General features: G+C 39.0%; 2 protein-coding genes across 2 annotated transcripts in view; both read left to right on the top strand.

The window, feature by feature from the left end:
• The first annotated feature begins 381 nt into the window (after window positions 1–381).
• Window positions 382–734, top strand: LOC132659685 (uncharacterized). Its single transcript, XM_060414755.1, has one exon. The coding sequence runs from the start codon at window positions 409–411 to the stop codon at window positions 565–567; it is 159 nt and encodes a 52-aa protein (XP_060270738.1). The 5' UTR covers window positions 382–408; the 3' UTR covers window positions 568–734.
• The window catches only part of IFRD1 (interferon related developmental regulator 1), a 25,438-nt gene continuing 1,253 nt past the window's right edge, over window positions 382–24,566 (top strand). The window contains exons 1-11 of the mRNA XM_027968611.2: window positions 382–700; window positions 5,046–5,150; window positions 5,292–5,376; window positions 6,113–6,237; window positions 9,386–9,543; window positions 12,879–12,929; window positions 13,013–13,191; window positions 13,280–13,388; window positions 18,049–18,183; window positions 22,128–22,256; window positions 22,708–22,803. Coding sequence (XP_027824412.1) covers window positions 610–700; window positions 5,046–5,150; window positions 5,292–5,376; window positions 6,113–6,237; window positions 9,386–9,543; window positions 12,879–12,929; window positions 13,013–13,191; window positions 13,280–13,388; window positions 18,049–18,183; window positions 22,128–22,256; window positions 22,708–22,803 — 1,263 coding nt within the window. The 5' untranslated portion in view covers window positions 382–609. The remainder of the gene's footprint in view (window positions 701–5,045; window positions 5,151–5,291; window positions 5,377–6,112; window positions 6,238–9,385; window positions 9,544–12,878; window positions 12,930–13,012; window positions 13,192–13,279; window positions 13,389–18,048; window positions 18,184–22,127; window positions 22,257–22,707; window positions 22,804–24,566) is intronic.

The raw sequence follows: 24,566 nt of genomic DNA, 5'->3' as shown, positions 1-24,566 counted from the left end.
GTCGTCATGTGGCATACCCGCAGCATTGCTCACCGCCGGCGGCCGCCTCCGTCAATTCCAATGCTGGGCCGCCAGCAGGCAGTGCAAGGGTCACGAGAAAGGAAGCATGTGCGCAGAAAAGCCAGTTGGGAGGAGCTGGGAGGCGGCTCCACGGGGCCGACTACATATCCCATAATTCAGCACACAACGAAGACCGGCTCCCCGGGCGCCTCTGGAAGACTTGCAGCATGGGATCTGTGGTGAGCATCGTTCGCCCGCCCGAAGTCGGCCTTTGGTGGGGAGATATATGGCGATTGGCTAGTGAGAGTTCGAGTTCCGCCCACGGATGGTGACGACAGGCGGCGGTCCTACTACTTAAGGCGTCGTGGCCTCGCCTGCCCCGCCTTAGCTCCCGCGCTAGAGAGAAACATGTATCGTTTCCGATCACAGCTCTTCACGGGGATTTCTGCTGCCGCCATCGCCCACTCTTACCCGCGCCGCTTCTCGCCTCTGTTGTTAGCCGAAGACTCGCCTCTCAGCCGCCCGTCGCACAGACGCACGAGTAAAAAGTGCAGCTCCATCGGCTGATCCTCGCTAAGCTAGAGTTTAGGCGGCACCGGGCGTCCCACGATGCCGAAGAATAAGAAGCGGAACACTCCCCACCGCGGTGGCAGTGGTGGCGGCGGCTCAGGGGCAGCTGCAGCGACGGCGGCGACAGCAGGTAAGAAAGTATCCCCGCCGCCGGCATCCCAGATACCGGCCGGGTTGGCGAGTCCCTTAGCCTTGGGCACCCTGGGAGTTGTAGTTCTATTCCTCTAGACGTATGCGTTGGCGGGGCGCCTGGCGTGGCCGGCGGACTACGCTTCCCAGCGTGCCCTGGGAGCCGAACCTCGCGCGATTTGGATCTGGCGTGCGAACCGAACTCTTGGGCACCGGCCGCGGGGCAGGGAGAGGGGTAGATGGGTTCTTGCGCTTGAGAGTGGGTCGGGGTTGGGGGTGACTGGGAGCTGGGCGGGCGAGGAAGTGTTTTCAGAGACTGGTACTGGCGCTCTAGAGCTCTCTTTGATAGAGGGTGGTGCCGAGCTCGGAGTTCTGTCCATGCTGTCACTGGTCGCCTTTGACCACTCGGCTCCAACATGGAGTTCTCGGGAATGCCAAACGTCCGGCGGGTTTGGACCGGCTTTTGCGTCACGCGGCCTGGGCCTTGCGCGGTGGGGCCGGGGTGACGAAGAGGCGCCCATGTGGCATCCCATTCGGCTGCCTTTCTGTGCATCCCGCGTGTGCACCTGGCCCGGCCGAGGCGCCAGAGGCTGGAGTCCACTGTCCCAGCGTAGACTCTGCTCCTACCTCTATCTGGCACCCGCACAAATCCCGAGCCCCCAGCTCTCGGGCGACCCGTCGAAGCCAGCTCCTACTCCCGTGGGCAGAAACTGCGTGCTCCTTTGTGCTGTATTTTGTAGGTTCTCCGCTGGGAGCCCGGAATAGGCGAGAGTGGTGAGGAGCTCAGATTGCAGTTAGCCAAAAGTTTAGTTAGTTTTTTTTTTGGATTCCTCTTTGTAAAGTCGAAACTTTTCCTGGAATTAATGATTTTTTAGTCCTAACTATACAGCTAAGAAAAAATGACTTCAAGCAGAAACTCCAACGAGACACACCATACTGAAAGCTAGTGTTAACCCTGTTAAAGTCATCTCACTTAATAATTGCTTTATTGAAACTTTGAAATTAAATATTAAAATAACCTCAGATGTTATTACATCGACTCTATTAGCCATATGTATTTGTGAATACAGTTGCCACTTTAACCCTCAGAATGATATGCCTTTGTTCTTTAGCAAATAAATAGGTCAGTCTTTAAAGAATTGGAAACTGATATTTAAAAAGCAAGACGAAAACTTGCTCTCGTGTATTAAATATTTAATAATTGACAGTAGAAATGAATTATAGGTGCAGTCCCCCCATTTTTATATCTTTTTTTTGACTGAATGTTTGCTTTCGGTGCTCATGAAGTTCATTCTTGATCAAAATATAAAATACATCTAGTTGCTCTGTGTGAATTGATACCTCTTTACCTTTCTGCTTCGTCTTCTCCTCGTCAGAGGTAAACATTTAAATTCTGTCTAGAAAGTCCGTATTAATTTTAATTCTTCAAGTTTACCTTTTGTTGAAACAGACACAGAGATGGAGCAAGCTAAAGTCATTTTGAAAATGGTAATGGCCTCCTTGGTTCGCTAAGGAACATTTATTCCCTTCTGAAGCTTCCTGTCCAGCCTCCTTCCTTCCTGGTACTTAGAGAATAATCTCAGAAGGCAGTTGGGGGTTGCCTTTCAAATTTTACTTGGAAATTCTCATTTGTGACTTTTCAGCAGCAGGAAAACAATTCTTTGATAGTTTATAAAACTATACATGCTTTGACTATCTTTGGACGTTTACACTAGAACTTTTTAGCTGTGCTTGCCTCTGATTGGGGCTTGAGGGTGAGATTTACTTTTTGAAAAGGTTAAGTTGGTTCCACCTGAATATTACTTACTCAAATAATAGTTGAGTAGAAGAGATGGAAAATTTTCACAAAGTTGTACTTAAAAGTCTCTTACCTTACTGGTATTTTAAAATATCATCTGTAGAAGAAATGGGATTCATATGAAATCTTCACATGTACAACCAAGAAACCAACTTCTGTCTATCCTTTGGGGTTTTCCATTTAAATACTTTTTAAGTTAGTGGAGGGGGTCCAGGAAGCTAATAAAATTGATCTGTTGTTCAAGTGTGTGTGTTTTTCATAGCGCTTATTTTGAAGAGAGCATTTTTAGAAAAGAACAAAATCTTGTTAGTAAGTAAGCCCTTTAAGAAGTAAGGACTTAATGTGTCTAAAGGGCCACCTCATTAATGGTACTTAGGATCACAAGGTGGTGAGTGTGACCTATCTATTAGATACTCATACAGGTTTTTTCCCCTTGATTTTTTTTTTTTTTTAAATCTCTTTCCCCTTGAACTTTGGGAAATCATTGAAACTTAGAGAAGGGAGCTGAATAACACCTGGATAGGAAACTGTTTTTGACAGTTTAAAAATAGGCTGAATGTGAAAAATAAAAGATGATTTGTGAATAAATATTAGTAAAAGTTAAGCAGATGACTCAACTATTGCCATGACTTCAGATCATGAAAACACATGAAGACAGATCCAAAAATAGAATATGATGTCATAGGTCTTTGTTTATTTGTTTATTCTTTCCTAAGCACTATGATTAGGAAGTTTTGGTGTCTTGGCTTCATTGCTTATTCTTTATACTTCACTTCTTTGATTGGCACACTTTATTCTCTTTTGGAGAGCAAGCAGATTTGAAGGCCACTTGCTTCCTGTATTCATTTAAAAATCTGCTGAAGCCTCATCTCTGTTTTGATTTTTTAAAGCTATAAAAAAGACAGCAACAGGCTTAATTATACTCAGAAATTTTGGGAAGCCTTTCTTAAGATGTATTAAATGATACAGAGTTCTTGAACATAGGGACCTAAGAGATATTTAGTGCAATCTTTGATTGGAACTCAGAGTTAAATCAGGTGACTCATGGTCACTTTTGGGGTGGAATTGGGGACTTCTTTTAACTTAGTGCTCAGTGTAATTGATGACTGAATAATCTTTATTAATATGAAATTCGCACAAAACAAAAATAATTAGAAATGACAGTCACTAGGAATATAGATTTATTCCTTAGATTAATGAAATTGAGAGGAAGATTCTAGTTTAAAAAAATTTTAAGTTTTTTAATAATAGCACTGATATTTTAAACCTTTTGGGTATATTAGAACCTTTCTTTTGAACATAATTTGTCTAACAGGCTTTTTATGGTATATCAAATACCAAAACGTCTTTTTAAGGTCTTAAAATTCGACTCTTAATTGACCAAAAATATACAAACTTTGAAAGAGCACTATTTATCTTCCCAAAGGAGTGACTAGGAACAAATGTTAACATGTGCACCCATCATAGTAGGAAAGTCATCATCCAGCTTAGTCACTAGTCACTACAGTAAAGTAGGTTTTTAAAATACCGTAGTCATTTCTGAAATTGGCATGTGAAAAAAGTCAAGTCTTGAACATTGTTCAAAGTCTTCAAAGCAAATTCCCAATTTTAAGCACACCATGCTTAAACAATCTTTATCAACTTGCATCTTGCCTATAATTCTTTGCTTGCAAATGTGAGACAACTCTGTTAAGAGGACTCTTGAATAGATGCTTTCTCCAGTGGGCTTGGCCCTGTGAAGTCCACCATAGAGTGCTGGTCAGAGGAAGGAGGGCCTCTGTGCAGTGCTTGAGGACCATTTCATAGTCCTGCCTCTTAAGTGATTTGTATGCTAGTTCGCAAGACTTCTCAGCTCTTCTGTCTTTCATGACTTGGGAACAAAACTCCTGTAGTTCACTGCACTGGGTATCAGAGCTCTTTGTATTTTCTTACACGTCTTACCAACACTGTAGTTCTTTAGTGATCAGTCACTTCATCCACTTGCTGTCATTATTTTCTGTACCATGTTGGATCCACTTGTTAGCATCTAAAACTTCTATCTTAAATTTTTTTGATCCTCTCAATTAAAATTGTCTTACTTAAAACTACCATCCCACAACTCCTCAAATTTCGCTTTGTATAAGACATGTGTAACCGAAAAACTAACCCATTCACCAGTTAATGTTATTCTCATTGGAAAATATATTTGTCTTATTTTTATGTTGATCTATTTTTATCGTCTTCATGATTTGAAGTAATTGGTAAGTAGTTTTTTTATCTGTAATACTGTTTGTTTTTTTTTAACCAAAAATAGTCACATACTAGATGATTGATACATTTCTGCAGTTGATGTATATTGTAAATAGTTGGTGCTCTGAAATAATACATAGTAGGTGAAATGACTTATATTAGGAATATTTAAGTGTGTTCTTTTGTTAAAAAAAATTATCTCTTAAGTAAGTGTGAGTTTTTATTACTGGCTTGTTTTTAGGTAAGTTTTAAAATTCCCAAGTTAAGTATTTGCATATATGACAACAGAATCATTTACCTCCACTCTTTTACGTACTAGGTGGCCAGCATCGAAATGTTCAACCTTTTAGTGATGAGGATGCATCGATTGAAACAATGAGCCATTGCAGTGGTTACAGCGATCCTTCCAGTTTTGCTGAAGATGGTAAGAGTTTTCAGTTTAGATTGCGATGTTAGAGAAAAGGATGTTTTAGGTCGAGGAATTCTTGTAGCTAATTATTCTATTACTTTTCCCTGTCTGCTTTTTTCTGTTTAAATTACAGTGGTTGGTTTTATTATTCCTTAGGGCCAGAAGTCCTTGATGAGGAAGGAACTCAAGAAGACTTAGAGTATAAGTTGAAGGGATTCATTGACCTGACCCTGGATAAGAGGTGGGAATTACTGGAAGCTCTTTTCATTCTGGGTGATTTTGATCAGCCACCGTTTATATAAAATACGTGCAGTTATTTCTTTGAGCATTATGTTTTCCTAAAGCTTGATTTGTTTACTTTGGATATTTTAGTTTTTTGTGCTTTTGGACTTTCAATGTAGATAGGAATATGCCACTAGAATTTAGATTAATAGACTCAGATTAGTTGTTGTTCTAGAATAAGAGCACATATCTGTCTTTGATAATTGAAGTATATTTGCTGAATTAAAAGTTAATCTTCAACTAGAAAGGATAGCTATTGAGAGATCCTAAAGCCAAATTGTTTTCTTACTTAACAGTAACTCTGGAACCAAATTGGAACAAATGGAATTAAAAACCCCAGAAGATGCAAACAGGATCTCTGGACTTTTGTACTGTGTTAAAAAAAAAAAAATACATGTTTACTTGAATATGTAATGTAGAAGAACATGCCTTATACACTGAAACTATGAAGTACTATGTGGCCATTTAATGTTGTGGTTATTAAATGAATAAGCAGAAAAATGCTATCATATGTAGTAGGGTGAGTTGTAGATGAAAATTAAATTATTATTTGAAAAATGGTGTGAACATGAAAATTATATGTTAAAAAATCTATAAATAGAAAATATTTAGAGGAAACTAGGCTTTTACAAGTCTCATTGACTGATGGGGCACTCCAGCTGTATCTTCTTTCTCTTATATTTTGTTTTAAATAGTGCGAAAACAAGGCAGGCAGCCCTTGAAGGTATTAAAAATGCACTGGCTTCAAAGATGCTCTATGAATTTATCCTGGAAAGAAGAATGACTTTAACTGATAGCATTGAACGCTGCCTGAAAAAAGGTAATGTCCTTACTTTACACAGTCACAGAACCTAAGAGGAATTTGCTACCTTCTGTGCAGTAACATTTGTTAATAGCACTAAAAGTCTGGCTCACTCTTGTACCGGGGTCCAGCCCTGGTGGATCCGGGGAATTTGAAGCAGGGATGGAATCGGCGAGGAAAGACTTATTTACTCAGAGATATAAAGAGAGATTAGGAAAGAATAGTGTAGTAGGAAAATTAGTGGAGAAAAGAGGCTGAATAACTTGGTTTACACAGAGAACCAATAAAACTCTGAGACAAGGAGTTTGCACTGTCTACGTAGGCCACCGGCGCCCACTTGATTAGCGGAGGGTGCCCTGCCTTGGGCTCCCTCTCGCGTGGGTCTTAGAAGCCAGGGCAAATAAGTAGACACGGTGAGCCTCCACACTCCAGATGGGAATTCAGCCAGAGAAGGGAGAAAAGAACGACATGGGGGAGCCAAGCATCAGTGCCAGACCCACAACTTTATTTTCAAAGGCAGCTTATATACCCCAAGGTGTACATAAAGAAATAATGGAATATGCAGAGTTATGCAGGGGCGGCAGTCCTGACCCTAATTGAGACCAGGCTTTCCTCTTGCATACCTTCCCGTATACAAAAGGTCCCAGGTGGTTTTACATCATCTTCTGGCCAGGGGGCCTGTTAACATTTTTATGGCTCTTTTCCTAGATAAATGTCTATCAACCAAAAAACTCTTTTTCCCTTGAAGTCTTTTTTCTTTAATCTGCATCACCCTCAAAGTACTAAATAAAGTTACATTCCTGTAGAACAAAGGTGCAGTGGGTTATAACAAAGAACGTACTTAACTCAAAGATCTAATGTTGCTAATGCCAGGGTTACTACCTGTTTTTTCTACCTACCAACTATATCAACAAATAAAAGATAGGAAAATTTGGCAGCAAGTATTGGCTCAACAAATGAAACCCTTAATCAGTCCTATTCTAAATGATTTTGACTCCTCGGAAGCCCCTACATTCCTAGGATGTTTTAAGCTTCCTGTGCCTCTTGTGGTCAACTGTAAGAGTCCGGCAGGCAGGCTAGAAAGCCATCAGAGGGGTTTTTGGATTGAAACACTCTTATTATGCCCAGGAGACTTATTATCTAAAAGCTCTAAATTAACTTTTTCCAGAAAAAGGTGGTGGGGGGACAGCCCCCTGTTAATGTCAGAAGAGTAGGTGGAAAGCATAACACAGTAAAGCAGGCAGACTCTGGTTTTGGGGGTAGATACTTGAGAAAATCCATGGGGGACCCCTGAGGCCTGATCCCGCCTTTGCATTTTGTCAGACCCCCTTCCTCTTGACCTTTGCCACGGGCGAGATTCCCCATGCTGGCTCCCGGCACTCTTGTAACCTTGTACTTGACAGGGAATATATCAATCTTGTTAGAAATCAAAATCAAACTTGTTAGCTTTTGAAACTGTAGTTTCAAAATGTAAAAATGTAGTAAGCATTTGAAATTAGGAAAGATTGGGGTGGATTGTCAACTTTAGTTGTATTAAAAGAGGTGTTTGCCATTCTCTTGCTTGAAAACTGTCAGATGTCAACAAAAAGTATTATTTAAAAAGCCATCCTACTTCATTTTTCTAAAATTAAAACAGTATCATAATTATCTACCTCATTTTCTTATTTAAAACATTGATCATACTTTCAGTGACATCATTTCAGAATATCCCTTGGAATATTTGAATTCTTGAACTTTGCATAGAGATTCTAGAATTCATATTAGGATCTCTATGATCAAAGAACTTTTAAGAATAAAGAGAGACCTTAAAGATTAAGTGTAGTATTATCAAAGACTTTCAATTTTAGAAAATGCCAGAATTCAGAAGGTTTGGGGATACCAGCTTAATTATTTTGCCAAGTAAGAACATTTGTCTTTATTCTCATTTTCCCTCAGGTGAAAGCTTTGTCAAGAATGGGTGTTTGGAAACCTTTGGTCTTATCCATCGTTCATTGTGCAGAGAGATGAAAGGCCTAGGAAATGCGAGACTGGTCTAAAGTTATATAACTTGTTATTGGTATAGTTGATAGCAGAGCCAGCTTCTTTGAGATACTACAATGGCTTTGTTAAAAGTATTTATATTGAAACTGTATCCTATAAGGTAGTTGGACCAGACCTTTTAAAATTTCGTTACAACCTGCATAGACATTTATCAAATAATTTAAATTCAAAATTTATGTAAACCCTTTGGCGTATACAGTTCTCAAGAGAGTTAATTTACACTTACCTTTATATTAACATGCTTCCCTGGTGGCTCAGACAGTAAAGAATCTGCCTGCCATGCAGGAGACCCAGGTTTGATCCCTGGTCAGGAAGATCCTCTGGAGAAGGAAATGGCAACCCACTTCAGTGTTCTTGCCTAGGAAATCCTATGGATGGAGGAGCCTGGCAGGTACACTCCACTGGGTTGCAAAGAGTCAGACACAACTGAGTGACTTCATTCACTCACTCAATCACTTATATTAAAGTATTTATATAGTTTTAAAGACTCTGTTATTTATAGTTGGCTGTGCCATGCAGCTTGTGGGACTTTGGTTGCCTGATGAAAGAGCGAATGAAAAAAGCCCTCTACACTGAGAATGTGGAGTCCTAACCACTGTACCACCAGGGAATTCCCAAGAATACCTGTTTTTGATCCCTTGCTTATTTAAAACAATATTGGTGGAGGAAAGCCCTGAAGGTTTTAGTTTACCTTATGGGCTATGTACATCTGAAATGCTTGACAAGTTATTTCAGGGGCTATTTGCGCACTATTTTGTGAGTTCATGAAGGACTTAGAAAGTCAGATTAGCTTGAAGTGCATTATTTTGCTGACCTGTTACAGTACTCTTCTTTAAAATAGGTGTTAATTTCCATTTTACAGATGAGGAACTGTTTTGAGAATAAGAATAACTGGTTGAAGGTCATTTGGCTAGTATGTGATAGATCTAGGATTCAAGTGTGGCCTGCTTCCAGAGTTTGAGCTCTTTAACCTCACTAGATTTATAGGTCATGCCAAAGCCTTGAGCATACTCTGAGTTTCATAATTGGTAGATGCTATTTTGAAATAGAACACATTTGGGAAACTGCTGCCTTAAGAAGTCTACTGACAGTGATCTGTCATAATTGCTGATGACTTCTTCTGTAGGTAAAGGTGATGAGCAGCGAGCAGCTGCAGCATTAGCGTCTGTTCTGTGCATTCAGCTGGGCCCTGGAATCGAAAGTGAAGAGGTTTTAAAGACTCTTGGACCAATCCTGAAGAAAATAATTTGTGATGGAACAGCTAGTATCCAGGCCAGGCAAACAGTAAGTACAAAATTTTTAAATTATAGATCTATCTAGGCATGATACTCAGACCTTGTGATGATCTAGGAAAATAGCATCTTCAAAAATATAGAAGGTTTTTATTATCATTTTATTCTCATTTGTTTTTTAGTGAGCAGACGCAATATGACAGTTTTTGTCTTAAATTTTCTGATGCTCAATAGAACATCCCTTATAGAGCAGATTTCTACATCTTTGAAATTGAAGATCATGTGCTTATATGAAGTACAGTGTGATGTTGAATTATTTAGGATTACCCACTTTTTATTGGAGCTTAAACAAATGGTCTAGACAATGTTTATTGTGTATAGTTATTTTTTTATTCTGAGAAATGTAATGGAGTGGTGTTGTTGCTGTTTTAATTCTAACCTAAAAGTCCTTATGAAAGAGCTGAGTGCTGTAGTTACATGGGTGGATTTGGTTGATGTAGGGAACTCTGACTTTTGAAATATTCCTCTGATTTGGGGGGTTTGGAAAAGCTTTCATTTTCTAATTGATATTTACCACTTACATACATAAGATTGTGAATTTTGGTGGAGGAGTTGGTTGTTGGTTTCTGTTACGCTAAATAAGTGATTTAAATGATCACACAAAACATCTTTTGCTCTATCACAGAAATATGAGGCAGTCTTAGTGGATTTAGGAAGTGGATTTGAATCTTAATGGATGTTAAGAATCTTACGAGCCTTAATAGATCATAAGAATTTATTGTTAGTGAATTTAATCTTAAGCTGTTTTTCTAGCAAGAGAACCAGTTTGTTTAAAACTTTTTAATACTAATTATTAGCCTCCTCTTTAGTGTTACTTAAGGTAAATGATGGGCTCTCCCGGTGGCTCAGTGGTAAAAAGCCACCTGCAATGCAGGAGCCGCAGGAAACTTGGGTGCTTTCCTGGGTTGGGAAGAACACCTGGAGGAGGGCATGGCAACCCACTCCAGTATCCTTGCCTAGAGACTCCCATGGACAGAGGAGCCTGGTGGGCTACACCCCACAGGATCGCAAAGAGTCAGACACAACTGAAGCAACTTAGCATGCATGCACGCAAGGTAAATGACATTACTCTCTCTATCAGGTAAACCCTGAAGTCTTAGTGGCTTAATAAAAGTTTATTTCTTGTACATATCAGTGCCCAGTCAAGTCAGCAAGGTCCATCGGCACATCCGTCTTGCAGCTCTGCCCTACGTCTAGGTTCTTTTCAAATGGCAGCTGTGGTAGTGAGATAAGGAGAGCTGGAGGACAGAGGCAGGTCACTTCTGCTGAGAGTTCCTTGGTTTACCAACTGTATATATAGATGCTGGGAGGAGTCTAGAGGAAAAGGAGTAGGAGTTTGGTAACTTTATAGGAGTCTCTGCCCCCCAGTAGTTAGTAAAGTAATCTCTTTACCTTTCTGTTTTCCTTTTCGGCTAGTTTCTTGCAGCTTTAAAACTGCTCAGGAGTATTAGGGGTATTTGAAATGTTTGACAGAAAACACTATTGATTAGGTATTTGGGGCGATCACTAAGTTTTGGTTGCATGTGAGCTGTTATGGTCATCCAAGGTACTTTCTTCATCCTTTTCACTCTTGCTGTGAATTGTAAAAAAGCAAAATTCTGTCATTCTTCTGCATATTAGTAGAAGGAGTCTTTATTAAATGAAGGCAGTCCTACTTTTTTTCTGTTAGGAAATGTGTCCTGGCTTCTGCTGCTTACTTAGGAGAGGATTACATATTGAAATTTTTTTTTATAGAGAATAATGCTTCAGTTACTTTAGAATTTTAACAGTGTCTAATTTTTACGATAACTTAGCTGGCGTGCTGTGATTCGTGGGGCCACAAAGAGTTGGACACGACTGAGCAACTGAACTGAGCTGAATGAGAATAAAATAGTGGTAACAAACAGATTAATATTACAAGTGTCCTCATAGTACTGAAACAGAACTAGCTGAAATTGGGGGCATGTGAATGATGCCTTTAAAGACTTACACCTTAGTGATACTTGGAACAACATGAGGGCATTTTAGTGATAACGTATGGAGAAAAGGGAAGTGAAGAGTAATAAAGCCTTATAAATTTCAAATTCTGCTTTTATATAATTAGCACAAGTGTTCTGAGAATTAATGGCTCCTATAATGTTAGAAGTAGATTATATATAAATATACTGAGTCTGTTTTATTAGGTAGGTTTTACCTTGGAAATGTTGGATGTCTTCTTGTTCACTCGCTCAGTTGCTTCCAGCTCTTTGTGACCCCATGGACCACAGCACACCAGGTTTCCCTTCACCATCTCCCAGAGTTTGCTCAGATCGATCGATGTCCATTGAGTCAGCGATGTTATCTAATCATTTCATCCTCTACAGCCCTCTTCTCCTTTTGCCTCAATCCTTCCTAGTATCAGGGTCTTTTCCAGTGAGTTGGCTCTTTGCGTCAGGTGGCCAGAGTCTAGTGGGTTGGTCAGGAATGACGTGGGTGAAGGGTGTTTCACGTGTCGAGCCGATCCTGACGGCTCATTCCCGGCCGTGGGTGTGACAAGGGCGTCTCAGGTCAAACCTCTCTGCTGACAGACTAGCTCGCGTGACAGGGTCACCCACCCTCCCGCCACGACGCACACGAGCGTCGGCTCCCTCTCCACCGTAAACAGCACAGAGAGTCTAGGAGTCTCTGGAGAGTCTTCACGAGCACAGGGCTTTTCTCACGGTCGAGTCCATGATGGCCGCCAGGCCTCCATATCCTTAGGCACCTGGGAATAGATGAATCCATGTCGTTGGAATGTAGAAAAGAAAAATTGGAGCTTCAACTTCAGCATCAGTCCTTCCAATGAATACTCAAGTTTGATTTCCTTTAGGATTCACTGATTTGATCTCCTTGCAGTCCAAGGGACTCTCAAGAGTCTTCTCCAGCACCACAGTGTGAAGGCATCAGTTCTTTTGTGCTTTCACATCTGTACATGACTGCTTTGACAATATGGACTTTTGTCAGCAAAGTGATGCCTCTGCTTTTTAATAGGCTGTCTAGGTTTATCTTAACTTTTCTTTTAAAGAGTAAGCATCTTTGGAGTTGGCTTGAAATGATCTGCTGGATTAATGAAGGAAGACCCAAGAGAAATGGAGTAACTTTGCTAAAGTTGAATTCTTAAGTTTACTAGCAGACCTTACTGGGTTTTAGCTGAAGCCCACTTCCCTTAACTCTTAACTCTGTTTTTTCCTTCTTTTTGTACTATACTTGTGACCTAACATAGTCATGTAGCTGATAAGTTTTTCACGTTGAATTATAAAAGCAGGAATATGTAAAATTAATAAGAAAATGGCAAAAATTAATGTCTGATTTATTTTTTGCTTTTTTTAGTGTGCAACTTGCTTTGGTGTTTGCTGTTTTATTGCCACAGATGACATTACTGTAAGTAGAGAGCCTTTTGAATCCAGTTATTTGCACATTTCTCATTTAAGATGGTACTCTTATTTCCTGCTCTTATGCATTAGGAGCTGTATTCAACTCTGCAGTGTTTGGAAAATATCTTCACCAAGTCCTATCTCAAAGAGAAAGACACTAATGTTATCTGTAGCACCCCTAATACAGCACTTCATATCAGCTCGCTTCTGGCATGGACATTATTACTGACCATATGCCCAATCAATGAAGTGAAGAAAAAGCTTGAGGTGTATGTATTTTTTGTTCTTATTTTATAAAAACAACATTTATTGATATAATTGGTTGTGTTCACATAGTAATGACTGGCTCTTCTCCAGGCATTTCCATAAACTTCCAAGTCTCCTTTCTTCTGATGATGTGAACATGAGAATAGCTGCTGGTGAATCTTTGGCACTTCTGTTTGAATTGGCCAGGGGAATGGAGAGTGTAAGTATCTGATGGGTAAAAATGCCACAAGAACCATTATTCTGTCATTACCCTCACAATTAAGAATTAAATGATAACTCAAGAGCATGGCCCACTTGAGAACCTAATGATTGGTTGTTCTGCTTCTTGGCAGTGATGATGTAATACATAACAAGAGCATAAACCAATAGTGGTTGGTTGGTAGAGCAGTATTTGAGTGTAGTTCATTATACTTAATCATTGCTGCCTACAGAACTGAAGTTTAAGTACACTCTTATTACTCATGGAGAGTCGTCTTGTATAATCTTTTGGATCTGCTTGGATTTCTCAGACCTGAGACACATTAAGGTAATTCAGGCACTTATAATAAATGTCAGACAAATGGATGAAATATGATGTCAATGTAGGTTTGGGATTAAGTCAGATGAGTTTAGTTACCATCATGTTTAACTTTTCTAAGCCAAGTGTGTTATTTGTTCAGTCCTATTCGACTCTTTGCTATCCTATGGAATGTAGCCTGCCAGGCTCCTCTGTCCATGGGATTCTCCAGGCAAGGGTTGCCGTTTCCTTCTCCAGGGACCTTCCTTACCCAGGGATGGAATCTTGGTCTCCCACATTGAAGGCAGGTTCTTTACTGTCTGAGCCACCAGGGAAGTCCTTTCTAAGCCACAGATGAAAATAAACATGTCCCTTTAGCCCGGGACATGTGCTTTGTAGTTCTCTACCGCTGGCCACTCATGGTTCCTTTTTTTCTTTTCTCTTTTTTTTAAATACCACAATTTTGCTTTTGGAGGTATTTGAGTTTGTGGTAGGTGACTGAGAGGTGATCCACCATCCTGGTGGTATTCCAAGTTTAGCACTGAAAAGTCCTATGTCCTGAAGCCCTTTATCTTAGGCTAGCTATATGGAGCAGTTGGTCACCCTGGTTTGTGACCTCTATTGTGAATCTTGGGTTACTTCCTAGCTGCTTTTCAATTTAAGGAGAAAGATTATTTTCTGGAATGACGCTTTTCTGCAGTTAAAGATGTTAGTTAACAGTGGATAATTCTAAATAAGATTAATACATGTTCTGAGTTGCCTTGGTTTTTCACATTCCATTCTTGGCCTGTGTTTGGCTGCCCCCCGCCCACCCTCGTTATTTTGAAAGATAGCTGGTATGAATTAAAAGTAAGTTATTCACACTATCAGTAGCTAATGAGTCTCCATATGTGAGAAGTTGGACTCAAGTTTAGCAATCAATTTAATTTTATTGAACTAGTTAATAGCTCCTTAACCTCAAGGCACAGAAGCCAGATGTCCTAGTTTTTAACCTTGTATTCCTCTACTGACTATAAATGGTAATTTCTTTTCTTTTTCCTTTGAAATGCATCCTAAAAGTAAACTAATGATGCAATTTAAATTATATATGTTGAATTTGTTTAAATTTGCATAAATGCAGATAGTATTGCCACCTGCATATCTTAACCTTTTCTGACTTAATAAATCATATGTGATAGTCAAGAGCAGTCACTCAAACATGTTTAATTTGACCAAATCCTTGTCAATGACAAAAATGAACTGTGTTATAAAAACAGAACTTAAGTGTTTGTTTGCTATTTTTGTTAAGTAAGTTTTGTATTTGTTTATTTTAAAAAATATTCGTTTCTTTATTTGGCTGCCTTGGGTCTTAGTTTTGGTTGGTAGGATCATCATTGCAGCGGGCGGGCTTCCCTAGTTGTGCAGGTGGGCTGCAAGCGGCGCAGGCTCAGTTGTAGTGCACCAGCTAGTTGCCCCGCAGCATGTGGGCTCTTCACTGACAAGAGATTGAAGCCACCCCCCTGCATTGGCAGGTGAATTCTTACCTGGGACCACCTTGGAAGTCCTGTTCTTACCTTTAAAGTGGAGGTGGTAATGTTACTACCTCACAAGTTGTTGGAACAGGTGCCAAGTACAGTGTGCATGGAAGTGTCACTCAGTCATGTCCCACAGCTTGGACTGTATGCCTGGGACTGCATGGAGCCCACCAGGCTTCTCTGTTCTTGGGATTTTCCCGGCAAGAATACCGGAGTGGGTAGCCATTCCATGAGTTGTTGGAACATTTGCCAAGTACAGTGTAAGTGGTAGCTATTCCTGCACTGTTGGCTGAATTGCATGTCACCTCCCCCTTGCTAGTAGTCTGGTAGTAGCCTTTTTGGAGCTCTCTGCTGCTGCTGCTAAGTCGCTTCAGTCGTGTCCGACTCTGTGCGACCCCATAGATGGCAGCCCACCAGGCTCTCCCATCCCTGAGATTCTCCAGGCAAGAACACTGGAGTGGGTTGCCATTTCCTTCTCCAATGCATGGAAGTGAAAAGTGAAAGTGAAGTCGCTCAGTTGTGTCTGACTCCTAGTGACCCCATGGACTGTAGCCTAACAGGCTCCTCCATCCATGGGATTTGTCAGGCAAGAGTATTGGAGTGGGTTGCCATTGCCTTCTCCTTGGAGCTCTCTAGTGCAACTTAAACTAAGAGAAAGACTATTTAGTGGGTAAAATTATAGGTCTGAGGGCCACGTGATAAACTAATTCAGGAAATTGTACCAAAATACAGTATTCTCAGACCGTCCCTAATTCTCCCTGTTCCATCTTCCACCTAAGCTGACAGGGGCAGTGCTTCAGGACAGAGACACAGTGGAAATAAAATCTGAGGACTCAAAACACATTTCCTAGGCCTTAAATCACATGTTTTTCACTTCTTGATTTTTATAGGATAACTGGCTCATGTAAAAATGTCTCCATACCCTGACAAAGACATTCTGCTTCAATTAGCAGGAGTGAAAAGAATAAAAGTCTTTGTAGTTGAGTAGTCAGATAAAACCATTCTGGAAATAGTAATCAGCACTTTGCAGTGAAGTGGGGAGGGATCAAACTCTGTTTTAATGTTAGGCTTCCCTATGGTTATTTCTTAACACTTAGTACAGCTTATTTCATTTTGTTTACAATCAGTGCTCCGGTGACTACTATATAGAAAATATTAGTTCAGGGTATGATTTTTGTGGCCATCAGCATCTCATTTTGTGTATTTGAACTCAAGTTTTCTGTGGTTTCATTTCATTTTAATTCTACTCAACTTTTGAAACCATTTAACTTATTATAGCTGTTATTTTAGTATGAAATAATTATCTATAGACCTGTTGGAAGCATTTAAATTGTTTTACTGAAACAGGCTGTATCATAAAAGAACTACAGCATAATGGATATTTATGTACTGTGTTTTATGTATTTTTAGAATATATAAATATATTTTACTTAGGCCTTACAATAAACTTACGAGATGTGGGTGGTATTAACTATCCCCTTTTTATATCAGATTCCTCTGATTAAAAAAATGTCTGCTGGGAGATAAGATTTTTGAGAACCACTGGCAGTGATTCCCAGTTCTTAGAACAAATTACAGTAATGTATAGAGTCTTGTTAATTTTTGGTGTATTCTCCCATATATATGTTTGAATCTTACATACATTTTTTTTTTTTTGAGAATAGTACAAAAAAACTAATAGCCAGTGAAATAAGTAGGAAACTGTTAGTCCCTAAAATGTACTTGTTTCTACAAGTAAAACAATTCTTATTTTGTTGTGATGGAATCAAATTTAGTGAAATATAAATACAGACATCAACATAACATTGAACTGTTTTAATAATAGCTTTTCAGTTTGGGTAACCGTTTTTCTAGATGAAAGTCTTGTTAACAGGTGTCATTTCCAGCTAATTCAGCCATAGGAAGTTGAATTAGAACGTGAAAGAAAACATTTGTTGGAACAGTTAAGAATATACAATCTCTGAAATACTGACTATAAGAAAATACTTGCGTACTTAATATCTATGTTGATTTCAAGCTTATTTTCCATGAGTGTAATAATCTTTTTCATTTTAGGCATTAACAGAAATTACATCTGTACCTTTTGACATGGAACAATAAATATATACAGTACAATGTGAACAATGCTGAGATAAGAGTTTTCTTGTTTTAATAGAATAAGTTAAACGATTGTTACCACTAATGCAAAGAAGGTTAATAACTAGGTATTAATAACTAGAGCTGGAGATGTCTCACCTTCTGTCTGCTTTAGTTTTGGTCAACTAAATAATTCCGAATCATCGCTTAGTTTTTAATATGGTTGTAAAATTTAATTAGAGAATAAAAACACCCAAAATAGACTTCTTAAAAGTATAGCCATTTAAACTGTAATAAAGAAGCCTTAAGTTGACTAACTTAAGATCATAGCAAATAGTAATATATTTTGTGGCTTCCCTCCAAAAGGAATTAAAATATTTTTCTTTCTGAAATAATTTAATCACTTGAGTTGTGCACCTGATGTAAATACTTGGTTGCTTATTTGAAATGTGGCCAGTAACTTAGAAATTAGGAGCTTTAAAAAGCATTACTAATAACTTGCCCTTTTGATATAAAGAAATTTGGAATTCTGGGAACATGTGCCTTGGGGTCTGGGGAACCAGAGGGTAGAAACTATTGATTTATATGTATCTGACTGTCACTGAACTTGGAAGTCCCAGTAACGTCTTGAATACAGTTGGAACACAGTTAAGTGTTGGTTGAATGTATCTGGATATACTTAGAAGAGGAATGTTCATTATTTGGCAGTAGTATCTTGTAGACGGTATTTCTGGATCAAATCTTTGCCTGTTAATAAGTGTTTCTCTGACTAGGACTTTTTTTATGAAGACATGGAGTCTTTAACTCAGATACTTAGGACTTTGGCTACAGATGGAAATAAACACCGGGCCAAGGTAGACAAGAGGAAGCAGCGGTCAGTGTTCAGAGACATCCTGAGGGCGGTGGAGGTAGGCCTCTTATGCTTTAATAGTTAATTAATTCTTTTGAAATTAGATTGTTTTAAGCCAGACTTGTCAATTGGGTGATTTTGCTGATTGAACTTCACCTTTGAGCTAAATCATTTCCTCATTTTAAGACTGAGCAGGTTTTTAACAACAAAAATGAAAAAATTTTCTTTCTTTTTAAACAAAGAAATTAATTCTGATGTTATAACGTTTTATTTTTTTCCTTTTGTTGATGTTGAAAAAGATAAAAAAGATTCATAGTGATAGAAATTTACTTTACTTTGGTGTGCTTGCCATCATTCAAGACCTGGTGCTTATCATTAGCACATAGATACTTAGTATTGTATGAATAGTGAATTATTTTTGTAAATAGTAAATTATTGCCTATCCTTCAGTACCTTTAAGCAGAGACCTTTGTGAACTCCTTGGGAAAGCTAGGTGCTGAAAGCCGAAATAACAAAACCCAGCATATGATTTTCTGATGCTTGAATTCTTTCTGTAGACCTCTAACCTGCTTTAGCCTACCTGGCAAATAAATTGATTTAGAAACCTTTAGGGCTTATAGTGCATGGTTAAGGATAAGTTTCTTCGATAAATGTTAATAGGGCATTTCTTTCAAGAATATTAGTTAAGAGTCATTCAGTGTAATGTGTATGAAATTTTAGAATGGGAACTTTAAAGAAAATACTAAAGCCCCACTCAGATCAAATTTTCAAGTGTTCCAATGACTCTTACGTAGCCTGCTCAAGAACTACTCTCTTCATTTTAATTTACATTAAAAAAAAGTAAAACCTAGGGTATAAATTAGTATACAGGTCCTCTGTGATGTAAATTTTTGGTTAATGTTAATACTAATTCTTTATAATAATATTTTATGTTTACTCAGATAATACTTTATGTTTACTCAGGATGTTATTTAAAAAACAAAATGAGGAAGAAAAAAAACCCTGACTCGAACAGACATACATACATACTAAGCATCTTGTTGGTCTTATAATTAGCATGGTAAAATCCCCAAATAAGCATTTTTCTTGAGTGGAATTTAGAAATAAACTATTCCTGTATTTAGATCCTGTAGCCTCCAAAAGATAAAATAATGACATGTCATAGATTTTCTGGATTATAACTGATTTCAGATTTTCTGTCTCTTTGGGTCCTCTCTGGGTAACAGATTTTAAGGTCGGTAAGATCCCACAGACCCTGTTGACAGGTCCCTCAGCCCAGGCTGGTCATGGTAGAAAGTACTGACTCTCCTAAGAAAGATACATGTGAAATCTCGATGTGAACCAGTTTTAACAGGCCTCTTGTCTCCTCCCTCTGCCCCCCCACCCCCTCTGCTATCAATGGAAATGAAAGCCCTGTGTTTGCCTCATAATTCTGTCCTCTGGTGACCTCCCCCGCAGGCCTTTCCCACCCTCTCTTCTTCATCTCAGAATTTCTGTTCCTTCTTTGCCTTTTGATTGGTTCCTTGTTCCTGCAGCTCAGCTTCAGTCTACCTGCATGTCTCAGAGCCTTGCTTAGTGATCTTGTCTCTTTTCTTATATTGAAACCCAGTTTTCTTTGAGGGACTCTGCTTTCTTGTTGGATCTTGTTCAGTTGGTGCAGAGAATGGTCCATTTGGGGTGTGGTTGTTTTGCCACACCATTTCTTTTCATCCAAAAACCCATTTTGAAGTTCCTGTATTAAATTGGTAAACATTTGATATGTTAGTACTTTGACATACAGTTTTGTTGTTTTGGTCTCAGTGTAGGTCTTAAACAGTTCGATTATCTTTTTAAGGAAAAATGGAGACCAGAGGAATAGTCAAAAGACAGGAAGTAGCAAAGCTGGAGTCTGAATGCACTGTACTGTGCTGTCTTTGAGGGCCAACACTGCGGGTAGATCCAGAGAGGGAATGGAAAGTGTCAGTGAGATTTGTCACTTAGGAGGTCATTCAGTTCAGTTGCTCAGTCGTGTCCGACTCTGCCACCCCCATGAACCGCAGCACGCCAGGCCTCCCTGTCCATCACCAACTCCCGGAGTTTACCCAAACTGTGTCCGTCGAGTCTGATGCCATCCAACCATCTCGTCATCTGTCGTCCCCTTCTCCTCCTGCCCTCAATCTTTCCCAGCATCAGGGTCTTTTCCAGTGAGTTAGCTGTTCGCATCAGGTGGCCAAAGTATTGGAGTTTCAGCTTCAGCATCAGTCCTTCCAGTGAACACTCAGGACTGATCTTCTTTAGGATGGACTGGTGGGATCTCCTTGCAGTCCAAGGGACTCTCAAGAGTCTTCTCCCAGTACCACAATGACCTTTATAAAACCAGCTTCAGTAGAATGATGGGAGAAAAACCAGACTGAAGTGGATTGAAAAGTGAATGGGAGGTGAAAAAGTACGTCTTGACTTAAAAAACATGGCTGTGATGGGAAGAAGAGAGCTGATTACTGGATTGTGGGAGAGTTTGCTGTTTTAAATGCTAGAGACAGTTTATGGGGAAAGGAATCAATGGAGAAAGCAGCCTTTGAAAATAAAGTGAAAGGTTTGTGGTAAGAGGCATTGAAAGAATAATGATTAGCCTTAAACTGGGGAGGAAGGCCTGTCTGATTTAAGAGAGAGGAACAGGTAAGGATACACATGAGTTTATAGGGAGTTCTCTCCTGGTGTCTCTGTTTTCTGAAATAAGAAATGCTGAAATATAGAATCATACTGTTTTTTTTTGTTGTTGTTTTGACCTGTTATAACAGCCCAAGCACTGTATGTGCTTCACAAAACGCGCTTACACCTCTAATAATTCTATGTGGTAGGCGTATAGATAGCCTTTACAGGCAAGGGAACAGACCCAAACGGGTTAAATTACTTGCCAAAGTCACAAGCCAGGGAGTGGCATATCCATGTAAATTCAGCATCTTTTTTATTACATAAGATCCTGCGTCTGCTCAGAGAGGTGGGGACTAAACAGACGTGGGGAAGGCAGTTGGACTGGTCCTGCCCAGTCAGATCCCACCGCTTTGTTTCTCCTGTCTCTGTGGAAATCACTTCCTCCCTTCCTGGATGTGTGTGCGTGCTCAAGTCACTCAGTCATGTCTGACCCATGAACTGTAGCCCACTAGATTCCTCTACATAGAATTTCCCAGGCAAGGATACTGGAGTGGGTTGCCATTTCCTCCAGGGGCTCTTCCCAACAGGGGTGGAAACCACGTCTCTTGAGTCTCCTGCATTGGCAGGTGGATTCTCTACCACTGCACCATGTGGGTAACTCTTCCTTTTTCATGATTTATTAAAATATAGAGCAGCTATTTTGTTTTTGTCTCAAGTTCTGTCAGTATTCTGGGTTTCCTCTCTGCTCATTTGGAAAACCCTATCCTGTATTTGTTCCTGTTTCCATTTCACTTCCACCGCTACCTCTTCTCGCCCCATGGTTATACTTTATAAATTGTCTTCTGGCAAAATTATTCCATCTCTGAAATCGTAAATGTTATCTCTCATTTTCTTGGTAAGAATCTTCAAAGGCCCTCTGAACCCTCTAGTTGCTCTCCTCCTTTTTAGTTGCTCTGTTAGCTAACACCATTTATCTTTACTTCCTTTCCTAGATTTCTGCTTCCCTAATGTCACCACTGGCTTGTGGGGGCATCTTGTCTTTCTGACTTGTCCTATAACCCTCCCTACCCCTAATCCTAAACCACTACACGTATCTGAATTTCTCAGCAAGTTTGTTGAGTGCTTTTGAAATGGAAAAACATTCACAACAAGATAGTTTTGCCATGTCTACGGCAGCTAGACAAACTCTGAGCTCTCTATGGAGGATAGTACTTCTACTTTCTAGCCTATTCGTATTTCAGGGATGGAGGTATTTGTTTAAACCATACTGTTCATTTCAACATGTATCTGTGTATTTAGAAATTGTGTTTATGTAGGATCTCTTTAGATCATTTTGGTTCCTCTTAAAATTTTTATTCTTCTATTGACTAGGAACGGGACTTTCCAACAGAAACTGTTAAATTTGGTCCTGAAAGGATGTATATTGATTGCTGGGTCAAAAAACATACATATGACACCTTTAAGGAGATTCTCGGGTCAGGAATGCAGTACCACTTACAGGTGAGTGGGTGACATCCTTTCTATATGTTTGCTTTTAAATTAGAGAGTAGTTTTGAATGTACCTCACATCACTGCTTTTGAAATTAGTTTGAATATACAGACTGTTTTCAGTATATGTTATGCACAATAGCAAATTTATTTTTGAAAGTTCAGGTGAATAAATATGAAACTGTCCTTTTTGTTTTTGTGTAGTGTAAGCTTGGTGGGGCATCTCTTTGACTGTTGGAGCACTATTGACCTCTTTGTAGGAAAGCAACTAGTTTGACATAGCTTTCTTGAATTCAGAGCCTTGGAAAACAATTTGGTCCTATGAGAAACAGAAAGAAAATAAGTGATATACATTCGTATTTATAAACTCCACATAACTTCTGTTAACCAGAATTCAGCTTATGTAGTAAAAAAAAAGAAAACTGATGTTTAATACTGAGCCTTATTGCCTCTTTTATTTAAGTCAAATGAATTCCTTCGCAATGTATTTGAACTTGGACCCCCAGTGATGCTTGATGCTGCTGCATTGAAGACAATGAAGATTTCTCGATTTGAAAGGGTAGGTTTGGTTTTTGTTTTCAAGAGGACTGAATGCACAGAAGTGGAGCCAAAGCTTTGATTCTGCCAGGTGACAGGCATTTAGCTCTGTCTCTGAACTCTATTTAGTTCTCCATGGTGTTTCAGACAGAGCTGAACTAGTAAGTATAGAAACTTTCGTCCATTTAGAGTGTGGAGGGTTAAGATGAGAAATTTTTATCCATAATCCTATTAACATAGAAACTATTTTCGTTGTTTGTTTCCCTTTGTTCTGTAAAGTTTATATATTGAAGGATAAATATTGACAAAAGTGCTTGTTTCATATCTGATGACTGAGCCTAAACTTAGTAAGTAACAGATTCATTTTACAGATGAGGAGAACAAATGTGCTTAGAGAATTTGTAATGTTAAATAGTGATTAATATTATTTGGCTTCCCTAGTAGCTCAGCAGTAAAGAATCTGTCTGCAGTGCAGGAGACCTGCATTCAATCCCTGGGAGGGGAAGATCCCTTGGAGAAGGGAATGGCTACCCACTCCAGTATTCTTGCCTGGAGAATTTCATAACATTTCAAAAATCCTTATTATTTTTTTTACTAAGGTAAAATTCACATAACATAAAATATAGTGTACAGTTCAGTGGTATTTAATACACTTACAGTGTTGCGCAACCATCACCACTGTCTAGTTTCCAAACATTTTCGTCACCTCAAAAAGGAAGTTGAGGTTCATTAAATATTCACTGTCTGTTCACGTCTTCTTTCCTCCCATCTGCTGATAAGCAATCACTAATGTGCATTCTTTCTCTATTGATTTACCTGTTGTGGGTATTTCACCGACAGAGGGTCATATAATGTGACCTTTTGTGACTGGTGTTTTTTTTTTTCCCCACTTAGCATGTTGTTGCCAAGGTTCATCCATGTTGTAGGGTGGTCAGTACTTCAGTCTTTTTGTGGCCAAAGAATCCTCCATTGTATGGATACACCGCATGTTTATCTCTTTGTTCACTGTGAGCATTTGGCTTGTTTCCACTTTTGATCCTTTTAAATTGTGCTTTTTTTGAACATATACATATAAGTTTTTATTAGCGCACCTGTTTTCAGTTCTTTTAGGTATATACCTAGGAGTGGAGTTGCCCAGTCATGTGTAATTCTGTTGCTTAACTTTTTAAGGAACCACCAAACTGTTTTCTACGATGACTGCAGTGCATTTTACCTTCCTGCTAGCAATATGAGAGTTTTGGCATCCTTACCAATATCTTTTTTTGTTTTTATTTTCCTTTTAAGTTATAGTCATCCTAGTGGATGTAAATTGTTTTATTGTATGTTTATAGAATCTTTATATTTAATCACTTTGATGGACATATAATTGATTGTTGGGCATTGTAAAACTTTCTAATTAATACTAGTATTTTTACATTTGTTTCTCTTTTGGATTATTTCTTTGATAAAATCCTTGCATGGGACGATAGAGCTTGATTATGATTTTTGAGATGTATTGCCAAATTACCTTCCAAAATTATTCTACTATTTTTAATTATTTTCAGTGTTGAGTGAACGCATGTAGCTATTAAACACATATTTGACAACATTGATTTTATTATTTAAAAACTTTTCTTGACATTTTATGTTTGATTATTTTTTTCATACAGAATCGTCATGAACTATCCTGTGTTAATCTTCTCCCTCATTCTTTGTGTGTTTTAAACATATAAAGTATGTCTACAGTCAAATTAGTTCATTTCTTTCCTTTCAGTCCGTGGTAACCCCACGGACTGTAGCCTGCCA

The sequence above is a fragment of the Ovis aries genome, chromosome 4, assembly GCF_016772045.2.
Source record: "Ovis aries strain OAR_USU_Benz2616 breed Rambouillet chromosome 4, ARS-UI_Ramb_v3.0, whole genome shotgun sequence".
Classification (NCBI taxonomy): domain Eukaryota; kingdom Metazoa; phylum Chordata; class Mammalia; order Artiodactyla; family Bovidae; genus Ovis; species Ovis aries.
The sequence above is the reverse complement of the archived record's forward strand: the minus strand, read 5'-3'. Positions and strand labels throughout refer to the sequence as shown.